This window comes from Meles meles, chromosome 5, assembly GCF_922984935.1.
Source record: "Meles meles chromosome 5, mMelMel3.1 paternal haplotype, whole genome shotgun sequence".
Classification (NCBI taxonomy): Eukaryota; Metazoa; Chordata; class Mammalia; order Carnivora; family Mustelidae; genus Meles; species Meles meles.
This window is the reverse complement of record NC_060070.1, coordinates 38482072-38506724: the sequence shown is the minus strand read 5'-3', so window position 1 is coordinate 38506724 and position 24653 is coordinate 38482072. Positions and strand designations below refer to the sequence as shown.

The following is a 24653-nucleotide window of genomic DNA, read 5'->3' as shown; positions in this document are numbered from 1 at the left end:
TGATGACAAAATATTTACTTTCACATACAGATATCCTTATTAGTACCATGTAGTTGCAGTTTCAATTAAAAAAAAAAAGAATAATAAAGGTTTTAACTAAAATGTCTGATAGTAGGGCTCTTTGAAGATACAGTCTTAACTTGTTATTCTATAATAATTAGAGTGGAATTAAGTCACTGTGCAAAAGGATGAAGGGAATAAGTGGCTATTAATTTTCTTCTTATTCTAATTGGTCCACTGAAATATTTCAATGAAACCTTTACTCTAGACATCTCCTTTCATGATATTGTGTAAGAAAATAAATGAGTAAGGGACATAAAGGAACCCGCCAATGATTGGAGACAGGATTTTCTTTACATTGTCTAATAGACTTGTTTATTATTTTAAGCTGGTAAAAAGAGACTTATGATTCGTGTTGAAGAAAGAGTTATTTGTGCTTGATACATTGAAGACACTGTTCAAAAGCAGTTTGTCCTTATAAAAGGATGACCCCTGTAGTAATTCTTAGGCAAGGAGGGACAAATTCAACCAACAAAGAGCACATCTCGCCCCAAGTTCCCCATGATTTCTCCACATAGAGCAAAAAAATACACATCAATAATTTATTTGAACATGCACATCAGCGAGTAGCACCGTTCTGGCCACTCAGGAAACAAAAGGGAGAATATCAGCATTACCTAAATTTAAGGAAAAAAAAAAAAGAAAGAAAGAAAGAAAAAAAGAGGTGAATTACACCATTTTAATTGTCTTAAAAACACGGATAAGAGGAGCAATTAAAATATAGTCCTAAATAGTGCTAGCTAATGTAGATTACATAAGTATACAATATGATTCAACTAATAGTGCTCTGACAAGCATAAACCACCAGTTCGAGTAAACAAGGCCCAGATCGATTGCTGAGAAAATGTTAGATTCAGATGTAATAAAAGTTACTTTTATTTCAGTACTGAATGCAAAACACAAGTCAAGTGTGAAGACAGCATTCTAAAAAAGGTGGCTCTGTTAAAGCAAGGAGGCCATTTCCTTTTGCATTTTTATAATTTTTGAGTTCTATTTTTGACGTTCGCTTTCTCTACCTTTCCTCCCCTGAGCACTAATTTATCAAAAAAAGATTTCAAGGTGCAAGTTGTACATTCTTATACCATTTCATCTCTTTCTGGAAGAGAGTATTACAATCAGCATTACAATGTTAATTCTTCTTCTCTGAATATTTGTTTCACATACATGTATTTCAAAATCATAACGTTGATTGGGAAAAGAAACCTACGAACGAGAGAGTGATGTATTCATACACTTCCTATTGTGCTGTGTGTCTTTCCCATCCCTTCTCCCCTTTCCCTGTAAAGAGCTGTAAAAAATTTAAGGCAGATGAGGTATATTGCTGAAGAAAAAGTTATTTTTGAAAAAAAACTCAAAAAAACTTTTATTCTGCCCTTCTACTCAAGAAAGACTAATCAACTATAAATCTAGTGCTAGAAAAAAGCAGGAAAGACACTGTTTGCATGTACCATACTATGTCTTCTATTTCTAGAATGGCTTTTTGTTAATTTAATTTTAATAGAAAAAATAAGCACCTTAAGCTATGAACAGGAAAAGAACTTCATTATTAGTGAGTTTAGAATCCAAACGGAATTAGGAACACTCACTCAAACTCTCACTCATTCTCTCAAAGGCCAATGCTACTGATTAGAATTGTAAAGTGCTGTACTTAGTATAAACACTTGTATACACTGCGGACACTGAAAAATAACCCTCAAGCACATTGTGTTATAGTTCCAAAAATATATTTACAGTCTATTACAAAGATTACAAATGGAAGTGTCTAGGTGACTGTATTATGCTAATTAAAAGTATTTTACAGATTATTTTTCCTTAGGGACAAAAAACATTTTAGTGAAATTAAAATGATTTTTCTAGTCAATCAAAAAATAAATTAAAATATCAAATAACACTGTACAGTGATTTAAAAGAAAAAAAAAGGGTGGGGAGGGGTTTGGGAAGCAATCCATTTGAGTTTTTCTATAGCCATCTTTGGTCCTAAATGTGGGAAAACACATTATGTAGCACTGAAAATACCTGTTCTTTTGTGATGCTCTGCAAGTAAAATAGAAAAATATAGTGCATTTTCAATGTATTCAGAGCCCACTACAGAGAAATGTGTGTACAAAACAAGACAGTATAAATAAAATTTACAAGTTTTACAAAGGAACATTTACAGGTTTTTTTGTTTCTGTTATTTGTTTGTTTGTGGATGCCCACATTATCAAACAAGACCAATTATGACCGATCCCTGGGATCTTTCTCTATTAAAATCATTATAAACAGCCCAATTCTCTTTGGAAGTACAACAGTTCAATTCTGGGGTAGTTCATGATTTTCGTAACTTCGAAAGCATTACTCATAATATGCATACATTCCTGAAATATCTATAAAGACACATTTAATTATTGCTTATGAAATTCTAACACAGTAATCAAATAATATGGTTTAATAAATAAAGCTAAAAAAAAAAAAAAAAGCCAGATCCTTCACCTCTTCCTTACACGGTAAAAAGAGTTCTTTCATTTGATAAGCTTCTGACATCAGTGTTCACAAATAAAAGGCTTTTTAAAAACTGCAGTGGTGATATCCTGTGCAGCCGATTTGTTTCTGAAAGGTGAAAATGTGAACTGCCCCTTTTCTCCTGCTTCAGAGTTCTAATATAAAACTTACTTCTTTCTATTCGTGTTTGGACTGCATTAAACAGAATAGGATATAAAATATACATCAACTATTTCTCCTAAATTTCCTAATGTCTCAATATTGAAAAAAACCTTGATGTGCTCGGATTAAATTTTAGGTAACACTGGATAGTTCTTGCTCTCAGAGACTTGCCTTCACCAACACTCTTTAGATGAAGTGCCTCAATTTTTTATAGTCATAAACCTACAATTTGCGCTTGTTTTTTTTTTTATTAAATTCTGTCTAGTAAAATCACTCTATAAACAATCTGTTAAAAGTGCCTTATAGTATTTATGAATCATTATTGCTTTTTTCATTGAAAAGATAGTGTGTTGTTTGATCTTTACAAAAAAATTTCTTTTTAAAAAATACCAGAGCTCTTGGCAACTTACATTTTCGTGACTACCTGCCAATTAGCAAATGATATCAAAACAGCACTGATTAAACAAAATAAAATGGCACAAAAAGGATACCAATGTTCTGACAGAGATATATCTTCAATCATGCTATGTGGTTGTGTTTTTTTTGTTTTTTTTTAATTTGAGATTCTTTCAAAGGTACCCAGTGTAGTAATGTGTCATAGAGTAACACTAAAAAGGTCCAGAGCTATAAACAACTTTCTAAAACAAAGTCCTTATGAAGAATAAACACAAATGATTTTAAAAAGGAATCGTCTGAAATCACATATTTAAGGAAAATATTTCATTGATTTTAACAATAAGATCATGATTTTATTTGACAAATATATTCTTTCTTAAATTCTTTATGTACATTTTAAAAAGTCTATAAGATAAAAAGGAGGTTAGAGAGCTCAAGGTGTTTGGATGTTTTCAGGTAGTACTTTGTTTATTGTCACTGCTGTTTTCCTGGCCACCAGTGGTGGATCCTAAATTCCCTTTTTATATGTTCTGGTGGCACTTAGGAGTTCAAGTCTATAGGTGCTTCTTAAATCTTCTCTTCACTGTAGGAAGGACCCAGGACATCAACTGTCTTCTAGCAGCATTCTTATGCATATACCGAAGGCTAGTACTGTTCTCTCTCAATCCATAATCTCCCTCATAAGGGAGAAATGCTTATCACACTTGGATGCCAGTTCCGTGTAAATGTAGCATTTGTGCTCTCATAGTCTGAATGCTGCTCATGATTTTCTTCTGATGGCCAACCAGTGTGATCCCTAAACTCATCACATCTCTGGAAAAGACAAATGCATTTTGTTAGTTACCTTACAAAGAATGTATTTGGTGCTCAACTGTCATCAGCTCTTTAATTAAATCTTCTGTTTATCTGAGGCAAACAGATCTTATCTAAGTGGTCTCGGGTATTATGATCATTATCCTACAGTGGGTCAGACTGGCGAGCTTCCTCAGCCTGCTCCTTCCCAAGAAACTAACTGCTCAGGCTCTCAATCTGCCATAAGTTATTTTGAAACCGATCTGAAATTTTGTACACAAAATTAATCAAAGTCTTAAAATTATTCTTAAGGTAAGATCAGGAAATGTTATTTGCAAGGTATTCTTGAACCTAAGTGAAGTTTAAAATTTTTAAATTTTTTCCCCAGTGTTCCAAGATTCATTGTTTATGTACTACACCCTGTGCTCCATGCAATACGTGCCCTCCTTAATACCCACCACCTGGCTCATCCAACCCCCCACCCTCCTCCCCTCCAAAACCCTCAGTTTGTTTCTCAGAGTAGAGTCTCTCATGGTTCGTCTTCTCCTCCAATTTCCCCCCACCCACTTCTCCTCTTCATCTCCCAATGTCTTCCATGTTATTCCTTATGCTCCACAAGTAAGTGAAACCATATGATAATGGTTACAAGAGGAAGTGGTGCAAATGTAAGCATTTTGGGCTCTAGTAAATCAAGAATCTTTGATGATCACCACAAGATTTATATTGAGTTTCATTATTGTAGGGTAATTCTGAGCATATTATTGGTTGTATACTTGACTCCGGTTCAGTTCGATCATTTCACTACATTTTAGAAAAAAAAAATTACTTCCTAAAATGTGCAATACCTATGTTTAATAGCTTAAATGTGACATTGACTAACTGTGTCTATATATGTAGTTTTACTTTTCCTAATAGCCAGGAAGATTGAGCTTAGGTATTTGCAAGTGGATAAAAGATGGCAACAGTACAGTAGCATAGTATTTCATAGTCGTGGTATACAAAGACTTTGAGGATCCTAGTTTTTCAGTGAAGTAGATTGCTTTGGAGACATGGGTATGGTATACTTATGCCAGCTCTCCCATGTGGCAACTAGAAGGAAACCAAACAAGATAGCACGCACACGCTTAAGTTCACATAGATGCCACCTCCTGACATGCCAGGAGAGAGAAGCTGATTGCTGGCTCTCTCAGCTGAAACATGTGAAACCCTTCGCATAGCAGTGCAGAAGATGGATCCGCTCATAGAGCCTTGAAGACTGCTTCCCATTTGCAAACACACTGATCGAGAGGAGCTTCATTGCCCGTGAGTTATGTTGCAGCCAAAGAAGCTGACGTTCGGAGATGATAAGTGGATTTCCTAAGACCACATAATCAGTGAGGGAGCCAGAGATGAAAATTTAGTTCTTTTCACTTCTAGTTCACAGCAACTTCAAAAGTTGTTTTAGGAGGTCATTCGTCAGGTTAAAAAAAATAATAATGAGTCAATCACACACCTTCCAGAACATAAGCTAAACTCTCAGTTATAGTTAATTGAATTAAGCTGCCTTGGATCTCTTCAGAAAGTAATCCTATTGAATGTCAAAATGCATTGGAATTGGGTATGAAGCTTTGAGTTTTTAATGTCATATAAAAATGTGGTGAAAGAAATCCTCCTTTGCAATGGAAAAAGTTTCTTTCTTTAATGAATAGGCACCCAAATGATACAGTGGTTAAGGAAAGAGGAAGGCTCATGGTGTGTTGTTTAGAACACCGTCTATGGAGACAAACAAATTACAACTTACTAGATGAGTCAGTTTGGGAAAATATTTACATTTTCTGAGCCTGTGCCTTGTTGTGTATAACACTATTGACTTAAAATTATTGCTATGAGAGTTTAAAAATGGACTACAACTTCAAAGGTCTATTTAGCACAATGCCTGACGCATGATAGGCACTTATTAAAGAGATGCTTTTCTCCCTGATTTTGTGGTTTACTTCTCTTTAATATATGGCAGATGAACTGATGTATAAAGCTCAGATTGTACATAATATCTGCTTAAATAGAATTCTGAGAGCTTCAACTTACTCGATAGTCATCCTGGCCACTGATTCAAGGGAGTTGTAGCCAGCTGCTGTGAAGTTATCTTTATACCTTTCCATCTTAATAGCTTGTAGCCATTCTCCAACTGAACAAAAGGTAGTGAAGTCAGGAGTGTTTTGATCCAAAAGAGGACTTATTGGCCTAGAGATGAATGAAAACAGAAATGCACATTTTTTTTCATGAACCAATAAAGAATGTCTTTGCCTATACAAAGAAGAAGAAGAAGAAGAAGAAGAAGAAGAAGAAGAGGCTATAAAGAATAAAATTACATATTCCATTGGGTGTTATAGTAATGGATAAATGGACAAGTTAACACAAATCTAAAGGCTGCCCGGGAACCAGAAACTCTGAAATTTACACTGTATTTAGATTTCACGACCCCGGGTGCATCTTCCACACATTTCTAAAATTCCAGCCAACAGTATTTGTAATCAGTCCATATTTATTTGTTCACTTGCTTCACCAAAAGCAGCTGCGAGGAAAGGAAGCACATTTGACTGTGGACGAACTCGTTCTGACTATGTGGTGCTATTGAGAACTCCGTGTCTTCGCTGTACTGACGGCCCCCTTGAGAGCGCCAAGTGAGTTCTCATGACCTCCACAAGGGCACAGTGAGCATCAGGTTCACCGAGCGGCTGGAGCAGAATGATTTCTAGCGCGCCTCACAACGGGGCAAGCCAAGTGCCGAGAATGGATGCAGTGTTTTGGACTCTTTTTGATGGGTAAGCCTCTTTCATCACTTACTGAGCTACTGTCATAAACTTTAACTTCACAGAGTTTTACTAATAATAAATAAATAATTAGTAATAAAATGAAACTAGTTTTAGTTTTACTAAAAGACACAAAGCAAAGCAAATTGCTGCATGCAAAAAAGTAAGGCTATAGTAATAAAGACCCACGTAACAGGAGTACTGACTTGAAAATGTGAAATGCCACCTAATCACAAAATTCCAGTTGGAAAGTCTTCTAAAAACAGATAGCTATAACTTTTAAGAAAACCAAAAGGCAAAAAAAAAAAAAAAAAAAAAAAGAAAAAGAAAAAAGAAAACCAAAAGGCAATAATAATAGGTCTCATTAAACACTAATTTAATTAAGGTAAGCCATCTGAAAAGAAAAAAACAAAAATTTCCATGAACACAATAAATTTCACATCGGTTTATAGTTTAACCCAGATGTCAGCTTGCCGTTGGGTTAGGACTGAAGAGATAAATGGTTCAGGTGAATATCTGAATGTCTCCCAGATTCCATCCACTTAGGTATTTCTTACCTACTACAAGTTCCCAGGGGTGTTTTCAGACTATTTGGGTTTCGAATCATTTTGTCTAGAATTCCAACTATCTGTTCAAACTTTGGCCTTTCTGCACGTTCCTTTTGCCAACAGTCCAGCATCAATTGGTGAAGACCAGCTGGGCAGTCCATGGGTGCTGGTAAACGATAACCTTCTTCTATTGCTTTTATAACCTAATAGCCAAAGGGACATTAAAAATATTACTGATTGAGGTTCAGCTATAATAACATGCATTATCTAGTAGGCAAAGAGACTTATTGAGATAAGACTGAAGCACCCTTCAAAGCTTTGCAAAAAACTTGGTTATTGTTTTCCTGAACACCCATAAACATTCGATGTGTTATTAAGGAGTGTATGAAGAGCACGTTATCATGACACTTCTAGTTGATTTAGGAATTTGGAGCAGCGATTGAGTTCAACCAGGGTGCAATAAATGGAAAAATTTTCATGTCATCCCAGAGGTTTTTAAAAGGGAATATGTTATGGAAACTTTACTTGTATCTGGCTGTACATGTTCGTACTTGCCTATGGATGTATGAATTCTTCAAGCTGTAAGAGGAAGATCTGAGTTACCCAGAATCACCCCCTGCAAAGTTTCACTTTTTGCAGGGTTCAAAGGACACTTTCAAACTAGATCTCAAAATACGTGAATGTGCTATGATAGAAAATATTACCAAGCACACTATTACTTTAAATAATATACAGCCTACCTACTTAGGAAATGTATAAGGTTATAATATAGAGTGGGGTGTTGGAACGAGTAGTATACAGGTTGTTCCTAAAGGTGACTGTACCACTTTCCAAGTTTAGTGACCTCACACTGGCAGACTGAATGAAATCAGCCTTGCAAAGGGGCTAGAGAACGGGTTATACCAGGAAATTGGGAAAAGTTAGAAATTAGGACTTTCCCGCTCAAGAGTGCTGGTTGTTCAAGTTTTATCAGCACATCGCTTTCTATTTATATCTAATAACAGCCTGAAACACTGCATCAAGCTTTGAATGTTCATGAAAAATAAGTCTCCAAAGACATGGGTACATGGCAATCAAAAAGTCTGAAAACTACTTATACTGACTTGTTTCTTTTTGTTGATATGGAAAGCAAAAATAGATCTTAAACATCAGAAATTGTTAGAAATTGGAGAAACGCAGGAAAATAATTAAGAAGGCAAGCAACACAAATAAGGACTGGTAAAACATTAACATCATATCAAGGGGATTAACAAGTCCTTTTTGATACTGACTGACATAATGGCAGTAGAAATGTAAAAAAAAAAATGACTGGAAAAAAAACAGAGGTAACCTTGAGTTTTTGAAGAAAGTAAAGCCATAAGTAGGCAGACAGAAAACTGGCTTTAAGAAATGTTGATTAACTTAATATTTGTAGGGAAACATATCCCTAAGATGCTTGTTGACATTAAAGAACAGCACATTAAAATATAAGAGGTCGCCCTTTGGGATGAATAAAGTTGCTGGCATCAACAATTGTTACATAAGTCCTTGATATAAAAAAGAAAAAAGGAACTTTAAGAAAAATCTATATGTGCAAATTGATAAAATTTAAAAGGTAAATAGATTAACTTAATTATAGTGATTTTTGAAAAGTACTGTAAGTAAGACAAATCCTCAGCTAAAATTCTTTCCAGATTACTTACATTGTACGTCCTGCACATCTGTTTACTTGTACTTTGGAAAGCTAGGTTAAATTATTTAAACAGTGGCTTAAGTTGTGAATAAGTAAATTGACAACTTCTAAAAATGTATATATTCAAAATGACCAATAATGAACAATCGGGAGATATTTTTTTTTTTTTCTAAGTGGGAAAAGAGTGGCTTTCCTTATACCGGAGGTTGCTAGTATTTGAACCTAAGCAATATCTTCCTGATTTGACAGGACTCCACTCCCATGCTTATAACATTAGTGCAGTCCTTACTATTTTGAATCACCTTCTAACCAATGTCCCTGCTTGTACAATGCATGTAGAGAGATCTTTCCTTTTTTTTTTTTTTTTTTTTGTCTTGAAAATAATCTTTAAAAATGCAAATCTAGGGGTGGCTAGTTGGCTCACTCCATGGAGCATGAGACTCTTGATCTCAGGGTTGTAAATTCGGCCCCATGTTAGGTGTAACGATTACTTAAAAATTAAAATAAAAAATAATAAAGTGTAAATCTAAATCTTATCATGATTCTCCAGACATTAATACTTTCAGCAGCTCTCCAAGCCTTCATAAAAGCATCTAGAATTCTTCATCACTGAACCCAATATATTCTTAAGTCTTTGTGCCAATGAACATAGTACCATTAAATGACTCTTATAGGAATGAGTTAATGAACCCTCTGCGGTTTCTCCTATTGCATTATAAGAGTTTCATGATTCTTATTATTACAGCAGGGAAACGTTAATTTCAGCACAAAATGAAATTTCCGCCTTTCAAAGATACAGTGTTTTACAAATTTTTAAAGGAACAGCAGCTAAGGACAGCACTTAAAATAAGAGATTCTCTGGATTGGGAATGGACTTTGGAACCTTAAATTTCCCATTAGGAAACAGGCACCTATCTCTAGGAGCACTAGAGAGAATTGCAGGGAAACTTCAGCTTCTACAGAGCACACATTGGCATAATCCAAGGTATACATACCCTTTGAGGGGAAACCTGCTGATGGGGGATGATTCAGGCACAAACTGAATCTGAAGGTTCTACAGTTTTTATTCGGTTAACTGCATTTTATTCCCAGCTGGAAGAGTAAAAAGTACTTTCTACAAATAGTTATACATTCTTGGAAACAACAGGCATGCAGGTATAATGGTTGAACCTACACTTCTTAGAGCATCATGTAATTATTCACAAAATTGTTTTAAGACATCTTATGAAATGACCAGAAACCTGTTGGACAGGGATTTTCCTGTCCCAGAGATGTTTTTCTCCCTGATTTTGTGGTTTACAGGTAGACCTAGCCTTAATATTCTAATAGAAGTCAAAGAAAACAGAAAAATATTAAGCAATTTCTAATTCTAGATAGGTCCGAGATTAATAGGAAGTGACTTTGGTAAATGACATCTACATAGGGAGTGCTTCTTGGGTATACACTGTAAAGAAATACTTAGAAATAAAAACAAAAGTTTCTTGCTGAAAAGTGTTTCCGTATTATTACAGTATGATCATTGTAATTAAGAGAAAAAGGAATACAGAAAGACCCTATGATACTGGGCTTGTAATAACTCAAAATGGGATCTAACGTGATTGACTTCTGCTCTTTGCTCATGCTCATTTCCATTCCATTAACTTCACAATAATATATGACCCACATTTTATGCAATTAAATATTCTGGACCACACATATGGGATGATGGCAAAGTTTTACCAAAAAAGATCATAATTTTGTTTCTATCATAATATAAAAAATACAAACTCATAAATCAGTAGTGACTTATAAAAGGAAAAAAAAAAACAGGGCTCACAATTTAACTGAGAGTAAGTTTAAAGTGTATTATATTTTTGAAACTCTTAAAAAATGTCTTCTAGGGGCACCTGGGTGGGTCAGTGGGTTAAAGCCTCTGCCTTCAGCTCAGGTCATGATCCCAGAATCCTGGGATCTAGCCCTGCATTGGGCTCTGTGCTCAGCAGGGAGCCTGTTTCCTCCTCTCTCTGCCTACTTGTGATCTCTGTCTGTCAAATAAATAAATAAAATCTTAAAAAAAAAGTCTTCTAATGAACCATTTTAATAATTTATGGACACATAATTATTTTTATCATCTTATGACTAACTGCTAGTTAAACTAACAATTTATTGGTTTAACTTAAAGTGAGAAGAAATGACTTTGTTGAGTACTGTAAACAGAAAATATGTAATCTATATAATATAATCTATATATATAAAATATAATCTACATGAAGAATTTCAAAATTTCAAAATTTGAGGGTAAAAGTTTTATTTGAACTAATTAACACACATTTAATTAAAAATAGCTACTGTGAATGCTAAGAGTATTTTCAATTTCTGTAATATTTATTATCTTTGACTGAATTTACACACAGAAAGATCTTTCTTTGAAAGGTCATTACAGAAAAGGCCAAACATCTGCAGATTTTTAAGAAAAACAAAAAAGAAAGAAAACTAGAAATTTATTTGGGAAGCTCACCCTCAATTGTGATAGCAAATAACTAAATTCTAACTGTTCCCATTGCAGTGAAAATTCAAGAAAATTATAAATACATGAACATACAATAAAAATCCATTCAAGTGTTAATCAAACAATAACCTGTTTGGATGTGGTTATCATCAAACACACGCATATTATCTTTTCCCAAGTTTTTCTTACTCACTGCCCTGCCCAGCATGCAAATAAACCTTTTTGGAAACTACCTGACTGACTTCTACAGTACTCCTGGATCAGAGTGATCACAGAAACCTATTTTTATTCAGCCTTCAGCCTGGAATTTTGTGGACTTGCTTACAAACATAACCATCAATTTACATATTGTTTCTCACGATGTCTTCGGAAAAGTCTTAAAATCCAAGGCATTTGAAATTTGAAGGCTTTCTAAAATCCCTGACAAATTCCTGTCAACTAAATTTGAACAACGTAAAGATAACTAATTCACTTAATAAACCAATCTAAACTAATTAAAAATAATAATATCTGGTTAGATCTGCTGAAAGCAAACTTCCCAGAAAACACAATCTCTTTGCACATACACAAGATTTCCATATGTATCGCAGTTGTTAGATCTCTTAAGTCTCTCCATGAACTCCTACCAGAGACTTAAAATAAAAAAGTTTTTATCTAGGGAATTTTTTGCCAGAATGAAATTCATTATTTTGAATTACTCATTTTTTCCATTTGCATTTTGAAACTTATTATTTTTAAAGATTTTATGTATTTGAGAGAGAGAAAGAGAGAGAGCATGAGAAGGGGGAGGGTGAGAGGGAGAAGCAAACTCCCTGCTTGGCAGGGAGTCCAATGCGGGATTCGATCTTGGGACTCTAGGATCATGACCCAAGCCGAAGGCAGTCGCTTAACCAACTGAGCCACCCAGGCGCCCCTGCATTTTGAAACTTAAATATGTAATTGCTCAAATAGCACTTTAACAACATAAATATAAAATAATGAGCATTATCCTATAAGAGGAATATTAATATAAATTTTACTATAAAAACAACTGTGTCGGTAATCTCTTACTATTATAGAAACTTGTGTCTGAATTTATAATTCAGACCTTCGTAATTACAAAAAAAAGAAGAAAGATAGTACTAAAATTTCTAGGTCAGAAGTGAATGTCCCTGTAGACATAACTTCATTTGATCAGTAAAAATATTTATTAATTCTTGATACACTAATTATATATTTTTGACATTTCATTTTCAGGAAAAAAAAACAAAGAATATTTAAGGAATTCTAAAAATTAAAATTGAAGATTTTTTTTCCTTCTTAACCATTTCTCTTATTTGTTTTTTGGAAGTTAAGTGAACTTTGAATTTAAGTCATCTTATATTCCTGTCATTCTTTTATGTTTGAATCTAGTACAGAAGGAAGGTGTCAAAAGAAATGAAACTCCACTGAATGTCTAGGGAATGTAAATATTTCTCTTTCTCTGCCCCAAGGATTTGTTTGCCCACATTTTGACAGTCCATGAAATCTTTGACACTGAGTCCTGTCAAATATTAACAACGTTGCCTCTGCCAAACAGACTCATCATTTAGACTTTTATCTTTAAAAAACAGAAACCCAAACCAAAAAAACAAAAAAGTTTCATGTCATCTCTCAGTTCAAAACACCAAAACATCTAGAGGATTTAAAAGTTCCACCTCTTTAGGCTCTGAGCTTTTTAGCTAATTCAGAAACTTGTTCAACCTTACCAACAAATGATCTGACTTTAGTTGTCAAGAAATAACTATTTAGAAGTTTTAGGAATTTGACACAGTAAATTCTAAAAATAATCCCCCAATACTGATTTGATATAACAATGTTTGAGACCTCTTTATGAAAAATAACTCAATTTTATCTTTATTCAGCTTCTGTTGCTGTCCATGTCTCTAATACTTCAAGAATTCACTACTCCAGTTTGCTAGTCACACCCTTCTTTTAAATGGCAATACAGACTTTCCTCAAGCACCACTTACTTCTTTACTCATTGAGAAAATGTATTTTTTTTTTTTAATGAAGAGTAGGCAGAGAGGCAGGCAGAGACACAGGCAGAGAGAGAGGGGGAAGCAGGCTCCCAGCCAAGTTTGGGGCCGGATGTGAGGCTTGATCCCAGGACCCAGGGATCATGACCCGAGCTGAAGGCAGAGGCTTTAACCCACTGAGCCACCCAGGGGCCCCTGTATTTTTTTTTTTTTAAGATTTCATTTATTTATTTGACAGACAGAGATCACAGGTAGGCAGAGAGGCAGGCAGAGAGAGAGGAAGGGAAGCAGGCTCCCTGCTGAGCAGAGAGCCTGATGCGGGGCTTGATCCCAGGACCCTGGGATCAGGACCTGAGCCGAAGGCAAAGACTTTAACCCACTGAGCCACTCCTTCATAAAGTCTTTCATCAATCTGCCCCAACTTAATCTGCATATCAAGTCACTACCAATGCGCACATCTCTGTTCTAGGGTAGGGAGTCTATTTGGTTCATCTCTGCACACTTTGCTAAGCTTTTGCTTCTGGACTATTCAGTGCACCCCCTTGGAAAATTCTCTCATTAGCTATGAACCAAAGTCTTCTCAGATTTCCAGTTCAAATCCAGGGTACGTTCCTACATTTTAGACTTGCTCTACTTTTATCTAAATTTCACTCACATTTTCAGTAAGTTGAACTATATGAATCTGCCAGTATTTGAACATTTCTGACTTACATGAATGCCAATTTCATAAAATCCAGCCTAACAGAAGCAAATATTCATTTGCACTTATGCTATATTATTTTATAAATGATTTCTTGGTGTGAGATGTTTACCCCCAAGAACTGCCATCACCTTCTTTTCTCAAAGGATAACAGCATGTTTTATGTCTTAGTGTGTATCACGATGCATATTTAGTTAAGTGCTAGTTTGTCAGGAATTTCCAAGAGCACCCCCATTGTGATTACATTCTAAAATATCACTATGAAACACTTACCAATACTGATCACATCTAGTTTGTCTCATGAAATTAAAATTTAATCAGATCAACCAGCAATAGATAATTTAAACCCGTTTCTCAGGACATTAAAAAAAAAAGAAAGATAAGCTTCGAAGACAAAACACTGTCTTCCTTCCCCTCCTCTCTGCAAATGATTCTTTCACTCGTGTGACATTCCCACTAGAGATGTGCAAGCACAGCATCATTATCTTTATTAGGACAACATATCTTTTGTACGCTTCTATTTAAAAAAAAAAAAAAGAAGCAATTCTTCAGAATGAAATTAACTGAACCATTAATTTATGGTAATCTTTATGGAAATAACTGTGACAACTCAGCAATCATATTTTTCTAATTCTATAAAAGTTTCTTTTTAGGAGCCATGACCTACATGTTCCAATAACAATGGACATTAATGTATGAAATCCTTTTCATTTAACTAGTGTAACACCTACATCTTGATTTGACATGTCCCAGTAAGGTCTTTCTCCATAAGACATAACTTCCCACATGACTATTCCATAGCTCCATACGTCACTGGCTGATGTGAATTTCCGGTATTGGATGGCTTCGGGTGCTGTCCACCTTACTGGAATTTTTCCACCCTGTTATAAAAAGAAATTGAAATTTTAAATATGCATAATAACTTATAAATCATTTATAGCAGAACTATAAAGCTGCAGTTAAACACTTGTATATTTGGTTAGCAATTCAGCAACATCCCATCTATCCATCTTGAATCTCTCTAAGTGTATTTAAACGTACTAATCTGTTTTTAAAATGTCATTACAAGTTTTCATTTTTAAGGCAACTCAATTTAATGGGCCCTTAGGCTGTCTTAGGGCAAGAGTCTAGTCAAAGGACAATGACAAATTAGGCAACATAACTACGAAAATGGAATGAAATATAAGGAATTTAACTAAATCCTCATTTCTTTTCTTTTTTTCCTGATCTCACGAACGTTGTAAGAATTAGTAGCGTATTTAATATTCTTTTAAAATCTTTATTTCAAATATGATTATATTTCTCTGCTACAATTATAAGAGCTAGCAACTAGATGTTATAGTATAAAACTGTATATTATGTATATGAACACCCTGATTATAAGACAAGCATGTTGCCATTCTGATCTTACTTCTCTTAGTCTACATGTAGAGTGGAAAAGCAGCAGTGATTCTTCTAAAAGGAGAAAACAGCAACAACAAAAATCTGAGATCAATTTGCCTCTTTTCTACTGTTGAGTTTCATATTAAGTCCTGCTTTCTTAGTCGGAAAATCTTAGGAAGACAAAGAAGTGCAGAAAGAGACTTTTTCTTACAGTTGTTGTATAGACAGCTTCTGGATCGTCCTCTATAACCCGGGACAAGCCGAAATCAGACACTTTACAAACAAGATTGCTGTTGACAAGAATATTGCGAGCTGCCAGGTCTCTGTGAACATATCCCATATCGGCCAAATATCTCATTCCAGCAGCAATTCCTCTCAGCATTCCTACTAACTGAATGACGGTAAATTGCCCATCGTGTTTCTACAGGAAGACAAGAATAAAAGTCCTTTACTTTCAAAGGGAGACAATTGTTGTGAAAACTGCACACTAGTCATTTACCACAGTATAATAGGAATTATTAACCAATTTTCTACATAATACAGACATCTGTGAAAAATAAAATGGTTGTTGATTCAACTGACCTTCAGATAATACAAAAAAGTTTTGGTAATTGTTTAGTGATTTAATAATCATTTAGTTATTCTTACTGATTAAAAATAGTTTCAGGTTGTGCAGATCCAAAAGTATACACTGATTTTTGAGTCAAAGTTAGGGAATGGAATATCTGAAAATATTATCCCTAACAAGTAATTATTTTTTGTTATCTGCTAAACATTATGCACATAATCTAGAAATACATAAAGCGATGAAGACACATATATTGAGATATTTTTTTCTCCAAATAATAAAAAAGGGAAAGGAGAAAGTTTTTGATTAAAGATGAAGACAGACTAAGAAGTAGAAAAGGGTTATCCTGGCTGACTTTGTTTTCATTCTATAGTTTTCCTTATTTTATTGTTGGTGGGAACATTACTTGGAACAAAGATTCTCTAAAACAGATGCACTAGCAAATGGATATGAGAGCTCTACTGCAACCAGACTGGCCACCATCTAAGCCATTATTTTAAGATTTTATTTATTTACTTGACAAAGAGAGAGGGAAGCAGAGAGAGAGGGAGAAGCAGGCTCCCTGCTGAGCAGAGAGCCCTCTATGGGGCTGGACCCCAGAACCAGCCCAAGTCAGACACTTAACCAACTGAGCCACGCAGGCACCCCTCCAAGCCATTTTTAATTCACAGATTTCTCCAGCTGAATTGTAAATATGTTGCACGAGGATATTGGTGTGAGTTGATAAACTTGCTAGGTGGTGCTTTATTCCAAAGAAGTGATAGTTATGCATATCATAATGATGCAGAAATAAAAATTTCTCTAAATCTTCTGATTGTTTACAATAAGGTGAATGTATCATTCCAGATTATGTATGATAAAACTGCATGTTCTCTTATTCTTTAGACTATTTTCTCCTTGCCATTTAGAAAAATGTTAACATGTGTTTATTCTTAGGTGAAAAGTCTCAAAGCAAAAATGTGTATGTTTATATATTTAGAATTTATTACAAAAATAATCACATATTATTAATTTTCAAAATGTTAGTAATTCTACTTTTACATTCAGTGTTCATATAGCAATATGATAGAAATGGTTCCACACAGCAGAATTGGGATCATCATGCTAATAATGAATGCTCATCTCACTTTTTAGTCTTCTCTGTATTGTCTCTTCCTACTGAAAAAGTAAAATGTTACACTACAACATGTATTCAAATTAAAAGGCTTCTGGTAGGTATCCTCTCCTCTGTACTTGAGGGAATATGTTAATAACTACTATTGTTTAAATCACAATGTAGCAATTCCTGGCTCAAAAAGATTGTAGTTCAAACCAGACTAGGACTCTGATTTTTAATCTAATCTGCTTTTTTTAAAAGCAATTTTTTGATCTGTTAAATTTTATAATGTTTATTTTTTATACTGTAAAAAATCACATTATTATAGTGGTAGTATGTATAGTATATTTAGAATGAGAGGATAATTTTCATACTTACCCTGAGAAATGCATCAAGGGCTCCATTTTCCATGAATTCTATTACTATCATGACTGGTTTCCCTAAAATTAAAAAAAAAATGCACACACATATATATACACACATATATATAAGGAAAAAAAAAAAAAAAAGCATTGCTTCAGGAACCATAACCTAAACTTCAGGCTTATTCCCATTCTCACCCTTGATAAAAAATGTGGTGCTCTTCTGAAAGGCTGAATGGGTGAGCTGTGAGTGTTTCTAACGTCCCCAGTGCTGCTGCTAAACTCAGAGTCTGGAAGTCTGTTTGGAAGACGGTTATGATTCACAATTAAACAACAAAGTCAGTGTGTTCTTCTGACTTCTGCTCTCTGAACAAAACTCAGAAAAAATGACACTTGATATAAAATGTAAACACTAAAACGTATCACTTTTATGGCTACTGAAGCTGAATGAAAATATCAGTCACTCTATCAGATTTATTCTTTAATTCTCATTCTGCCTTCATTTAATCCTGAAATTTTTCAGAGGTAGTCACATAAAAGAAGAAGTTAGTCCATAATATACCAAGAAAAAAACATTCATTTAGAATATGCAATATATTCCTGACTTGCTTTTTTGATTAGATACAAAATAACACTTTTTTTTTCTGACAGTCAGGGTGATAAATGAAAGATATCAATATCTACCTCTTGTAACCACCCCTTCCAAATGGACAACATTTGGGTGGTCAAACTGCCCCATGATGCTTGCTTCACATAAAAAGTCTCTCCTTTGTTTTTCTGTGTAACCAACTTTGAGGGTTTTTATGGCTACTGCAACATCTCTTTTCCCTGGAAGTTTCAAACGACCACTGCAGACTTCTCCAAATTCTCCTGAAGTAATAGAACAGGCAAGTGTATTTTAATCTCAAAAACATTTCTTCTTGCAAAGTAAATGCATAATTCTAAAAACACTTTTAAGCTTCCTAAACTCTCTGTTATACAAACTGTTTTTTTAACCGGATCAATGCAAACTTAATGTACACTGATGATTAAAGCATAAGGGCACATTTGCAAATTCTGAACATTGCTATTTCTTTTGCTTTGAAAAGCAAATATTTTTTAAAGATTTAAAAGTCTGGAATTCATATGTACCATGACTGCTAAATTTAAGGGAGTTGGATCCAACACATATAATTACTCTGAAAATATGTTGTATATGTAGGAAATAATAGTCCTTTTAAATAATTTATACAAATTAATTTTCTGCATGGAATTAAACAGCTAACTGATACCTACAAATACATGAAAAGAGAGATAAAAATGAAAGCCCGGCAAAAAGACAGTTGATCAAGTAAGAGGAATGTATATTCCAGCAAAATTCAGGAATATTCTAATTAAAAAAATATATATATTAAGGCATTCCCTAAACAACAGGCCAGAACTATTATGCAGTAGCTTCCAATAGAACACTATCTTAAAAATCCAACAGAAGATAAAAGATAGAGATTCTCTGTGGCACGGGCTTCTTTTTCACCTTTTTTTTTTTTTCTTGAGCTCTCATAAACGAGTACAGCCTCATTGCTTCCAACAGTTCAGGTAAATGCAAAAGTTCTATACTTGAGGTATAATTATTTGCCTGTCATTATGATATATGACTTTCGATCCTGGCTAAATGGAACAGCTGAACAAGGAAGCTACAACAGCCTTACCTGCACCAATCACACGCTCAATTTTAATACAGGAGGCATCTAGCTCCTTGGCGAATTGATGGACAGCTCTATTTGGGTCCTCATAGGTTTCAGGGTCAATGTAGGTTTTGGTGCCTGGAAATTTAACTGTAATGATGTAAGAAAGCATGACTGTGATGAAGCAAAGCACTTATTGTGCAGCCAGCCCAGGAATTTCATTATGCAGAGTGCTCCTTGGAACAGTGAACTTGCTTCCACATCACCTGAGTCACAGCAGTTTTTACAGACTACTTCAGTCTGTTGGCGTATAGGTATTATCTGCAAGCTTCTATAGGTAACATAGGATCCAGCTCATAGGTTACTAACTGAATTGCTTTTCCAGTAAATCAACAAAAGACATCACCAATATTCTCTGACATGACTCTTATCAGACTGGAGGTTTAATTAAATTCACTGCTATCATGGCATAGTTCAAGCCATATTGAGGTTTGTAATGGACTTGGAAACACATTTGTAAATCTATCAGTCAGTCAATCAATCAAATTAATACACTGGGAAAAGAAGACATTTCATTTACAGGTAGCCTACTACACTGACAGCAATATTAAAAACATTTAGACATCTTACTTATTCTTTTGATTTATTTTCTTAAAGACCAGCCACTGTTGACATATACATAAAATTAGTACAAGATATGAGGGACCGCTATCACAGAATCAGAGAGAAATCTACTAAAGACACAGTTTCATTTTCACCTTGAAGGGCAGTAGAGGCCAGATGTACAAAATGCAGAGTAAAGTTAGAAAATTTACAATATTCCTGGGATCTGCTAACCATGTATGACAGCAATTTGAAAGAGGAATGGTTTATATGAACTTTCAGTTATAAGGCTCTGGAAGGAGGTAGCCAATATGCCTCAGAAAGGTAGTCAAAATTCAAACAACATAGAATCATCTTAAAAGTTAAAATCTTCTTAAAATGCACCCAGAAGCATGCAGGTAACAGATAATGCTAAGTCAACTTTAAATGAAATTCAATTACAATAATGTATTCCAAATCTAATCATTTGGTTAAAGACAAAGATAAGATAGATAGGCATATATTTGGTTATATTAATGCAATAAAAAGAATTACACTATATCCTCAAAAAAACTTTATTGTTTTTAACAAAGCCACTGAACAATCTCTTCATTAAATCTTACTATTTTGAGAACAATATATTTATGTATTACACTGCAGCCTAACTGTGCTTATGTCATCACATTAAATTAAAATTATATTTTAAAAATAAACACATAACAAACAAAAAGAAGCAGAATGTCTAAAGAAAATGGGTTTTAAAAATCTTGATTTATTCTGCTGTAGTTGATTGTTTATCCAAAATTGATTGTCTTAAACAATTATTGTTGCAGTTTATAAAACTGACAGATGCTCATTTGTTACTAAAGCTGAACATGAACAAAAAACACAAGAAGAAAAGAGAGAGGGTATAGAAAGAGAAAAGAGAGAAGAAGGAGTACAGGGAAGGGGGGGGGAAGAGAAAAAGAGAGAAGGGAAGAAAACAATAGGTTAACCTCCTAGATTGGCAGGCAGATGGAGAATGAGCCATCTTCTCCCTTTTTATTCTCTTTCTTTCTTTCATTGTTTTTTTGGTTTTGTTTTGTGATAAGGGAGCTAGATTGGAGGTAACCTTCTGCATCTCAAATGGTTCTCTGATGGTTCTTTATTCAAGCTGTCATAAAACATTTTGACAGGCCAGAGCAATTTTGGCATAAAAACATGAAATACTGCCCAGCTTAGATTCAAAGACATTGTTAGAAGAAATGGTAGGAGGAAACAAAATGTAAATTGGAATTGCTTCACTAAACTTCTCCATTGTGTTTATGTCTTTAAATGTAGCACTTGGGGCCATGGAGAGTTGAGGGCGCCTGATACAAATGACTGGACATTCTATTAAATTCGGTGCTCTAAAAGCTAGTTAAATGGTTGCTTTCATGTTTCTGTAAAAATTCAATCTGGTATCTTAGCACCTAAGAAAATTGTCTGTATACTAACGAAATAAAAGGACACCAACTTGTAAATAGCTGGTGACCATAGCTTTGTACTTTACGTATTTTACATACAGCTATAAAATCAAATAAAATGCCTGGTACTCATCAAATGACAAAAAAAGTTATCCTATAAAAAAGGTGATTCGAAAATATCAAGTGTTTACCAGGATAGGATATTGTTAAGTGCACTTTAGTCTTTCATTATTCATTTAAAAATGGATGTTTTAAAATAAGAAAAACATTAACATAATTTCTGAATAGGTTGGTTTGTTGTTTCTCTCAATTTAAGTGTATGATCTTTTTTGTTTTAATATCTCATTTCCATTTCTCATGAGTGTTAAATATCTTAAAACCACCATTGACATTTTGTTCTGGAGATGAAAACTGTTTTTATATATCATTTATCTCGTCTATGTCAGCAAGGAAGACATGCAGCTCTATTTTTGTCTGATTACAAACTTGATGTCAAATGTAAAAAAAGCAAATGGCATCAAAATATTAAAATTGAGTGATGACAATTTAGCATAAGGCTATACAACATGTTTTAGATAAGCCATGTTTCAATTTACCTTCTGCATTAACTTGAAAGCTAAAAGCAAATAAGCTACAATGTATTTGATAATTTGGGGATGTGTCAGATATATTCAGTAAAGGAAAGAAAAGTGACATACTGATGAAGGTAAAATTAAATGATTCTGTTATCAAATTATTCACAAAATGGGTAGAATTGGGCATTTTAGGAATAATAAGTTACTCTTCTAGATACATATTAAACTAGATATAAAAGTTTAGGCGTTCGAGTTTTGATTTAGTTTTTCCCATTGGGGAAGTGTTACAGATATTCTCTCATGTTGGGAAAGACAAAAAAATGTAACCTCCATTTTTCCTGTGTATCTCTATAAACTGCTTATGGCAAACTTATCATTGATAATAATAGTAACGGTAATAACAATGCTCATAATTTATGACTTTAAACCACACATTTTCTTGATTGATGTTTATACATTTTTGTGACTTTAGGATGGGTATATGACAATATCTTCTTAGATACTGACAAAGTAATTTGATAAATAACACAATGATTGATATAATTCTTAGGCCAGTTAGGAAATTCATCTATCCATGAGAAATTTTAGTAAATATTATGCTACCAAGAAAAATAACAAATACAATTGTCTTTTAATATTTTCAAGTATTAACAATAAAAGAGTGGGTTTGGATAAGAACATGATTAAGTGCCCGAACTCAAATTATATGATCATGAGATCTTTACTTTGGCTACGTGAAGTAATAATATTTATTTGCATAGCTCTAATTTTTCCCATTCACATTGCAACAGGAATAAGATTAATGCAGAGGGGCATCAACTTTCTTTGGTTTCCAATGATCTCTTCTGAATCTGATTTCTAAAACCAACTTTTAAAAATCAGGTAACCCAAGGCCCCAGAAAAACAGTGGAGGATTGAATCCTATTATTATGGAGTTGATATTAAGGGAAATATCTACATGACAGACAATGTATAGTAGCTGAAGAAAAAGAGGCTCCATAGCTTGGTCTTTCATGGTAGCATCACTCATTGAGTGGGAAAACAAGGTTCTGCCCTTCTACTTAAATCAATTCCTTAGCTAGAATACAGGCCATGCAACTTGTAATGGATTTTTGTTAGAATGGTATGAAACACTTGGGCAAAATTTGCAAAACGAAAAATCGTGACGTAAAAGCAGCTAAATATCCTGCAGTAATATTAAAATTTCTTGTGAGAGATTATATTTCTCAAGCTATTCCATGTTTTTAAAATTCACATCATATGATTTTCATTCTAAATATCCTGTTCAAATGCTTTAAAGCAACATTTTGAGCTCATTACGTACTTGCAAGCATGAGACATTAGGAATTTTTTCATGCCAATGCTAACAACCAGGTGTCTGTATTAATTGGGGTACATAATAATAAAGAAAAACCAAACACTTACAATGAAAGTAAAGCTCTTCATCCCCTTCTTGGTCAGCTTTGCTATAACCACAGTGCCTAGAAAAAAATTAGATTTGTGATGATCTCAGTCAATAATCTTATTTTATATATTTAAATTTCTGTACAACTGCTTTAGTTCTTAGACAACATGCTAGTTAGAGCAATAAACAAAATACAAAAAAAAAATCTGTCCATAGTTATGGACTCATTGATAATAATATAGTAACTCATATGATTAAAAGAAGTACAAAATATGAAGTATTTGTGTGAGATAGTGTAGAAAGAACATACTTTATAAATTTAAATTTATCAATGAGTGAATATTTGCTTATACTTTTTTCTGAAAAACAACAGCGATAACAAAAGATTTTAAATGGTCTCCACTAACCCAGGAACTAAATGTGTACATCTTTCCTCAGCTATCTCCTATATCTATGGTGAAAACCTAACTAAAAGTAACCAATAAAAACACACCCAATAAAAATTACAATTGCTCTCAAACTAAAGGCAATGAATGATTAAGCACATGTATTTGACCTTGGGAGAAGGGAATTTATTGACCTTTAATATTTCATATTTCAAATTTACTTTACTTTCAAAGTTCTAATACAAAGTTACTTCCTTACTTACCTACAAAGTTACTTGCTTACGAAGTTCTAGTATTTCATATATATTTGAGTTTATACACTAAATAGGAATAGGCTGACATAATTCTTAAAAGTCAATACATTTTGTGTTAAAGATTAGAACAAATTTGTGTTCTACCTTCTTCCAATGATGAAGCCAAAGACCATGAACACCAAAATGATGGTCCCTGCCACTGCGACTACGGCAATTATAATAACAGGATTCTGTTCACTGGAGACGGCTGTCGCTGGAAAGAGAGGAAAATAGGCTCAGAAATACTCAACACCATGTAAGAACTTGAGAGGGTAAGCAAAATCTTATGAATAAGAGACATTTATGCCTTTTAATTCACCTCTAATTTTAAATAAATGCATTATGTTGTAATAATATAAACTTAAATAAATGCTGTTTTGTGTGTTTTTTTTTTTGTATTTTAAGGGTGTGGTAAGGATAATACTTTGATCTATTTTATATTACTCAGCTATAAAAAACGCCTACAAAATGCCTTATTGAATGGCTATCTCCTGCTTAGTTGCTGAAAACTTAGTTATGAATCAACAGAAAGAAGTCTTTGATCTATAATCATTATTAAATCTCCATTCCTCCCCCAGCAAGGTATGAGATCTTTGTGTCTCTTTTTCTGATATATGAAAAAGGAAACAAAACATACACTCTGCATTTTTCAAAGCCTCTTAAGTGGTCTCTCATATTAATAATATAAAATAAAAATCATCATGGAATTATAGTAAATCATCCTGATTTTATAATGTAACATTATTCAGGAAAAAGATGAGAGTAAGCCCAGCTGGACCTTTCTGAGAGTCTCCTTGGGAGCAGCGTGT

General features: G+C 33.9%; 1 protein-coding gene across 5 annotated transcripts in view; it reads right to left on the bottom strand.

The window, feature by feature from the left end:
• Window positions 1-398: 398 nt before the first annotated feature.
• Window positions 399-24653, bottom strand: part of EPHA7 (EPH receptor A7) — a 173637-nt gene continuing 149382 nt past the window's right edge. For 2 of the 5 annotated variants that reach the window (XM_046006222.1, XM_046006225.1), the window contains exons 8-17: window positions 23950-24058; window positions 23186-23241; window positions 19183-19308; window positions 18179-18364; window positions 17511-17572; window positions 15680-15889; window positions 14817-14966; window positions 7238-7431; window positions 5956-6111; window positions 399-3912 (exon numbers count right to left, since the gene is read on the bottom strand). In XM_046006222.1, coding sequence (XP_045862178.1) covers window positions 3798-3912; window positions 5956-6111; window positions 7238-7431; window positions 14817-14966; window positions 15680-15889; window positions 17511-17572; window positions 18179-18364; window positions 19183-19308; window positions 23186-23241; window positions 23950-24058 — 1364 coding nt within the window. In that variant the 3' untranslated portion in view covers window positions 399-3797. Of the gene's footprint in view, window positions 3913-5955; window positions 6112-7237; window positions 7432-14816; window positions 14967-15679; window positions 15890-17510; window positions 17573-18178; window positions 18365-19182; window positions 19309-19719; window positions 20610-23185; window positions 23242-23949; window positions 24059-24653 lie in introns of those variants that run through there. The other 3 variants (XM_046006224.1, XM_046006226.1, XM_046006227.1) reach the window with 2 other exon arrangements.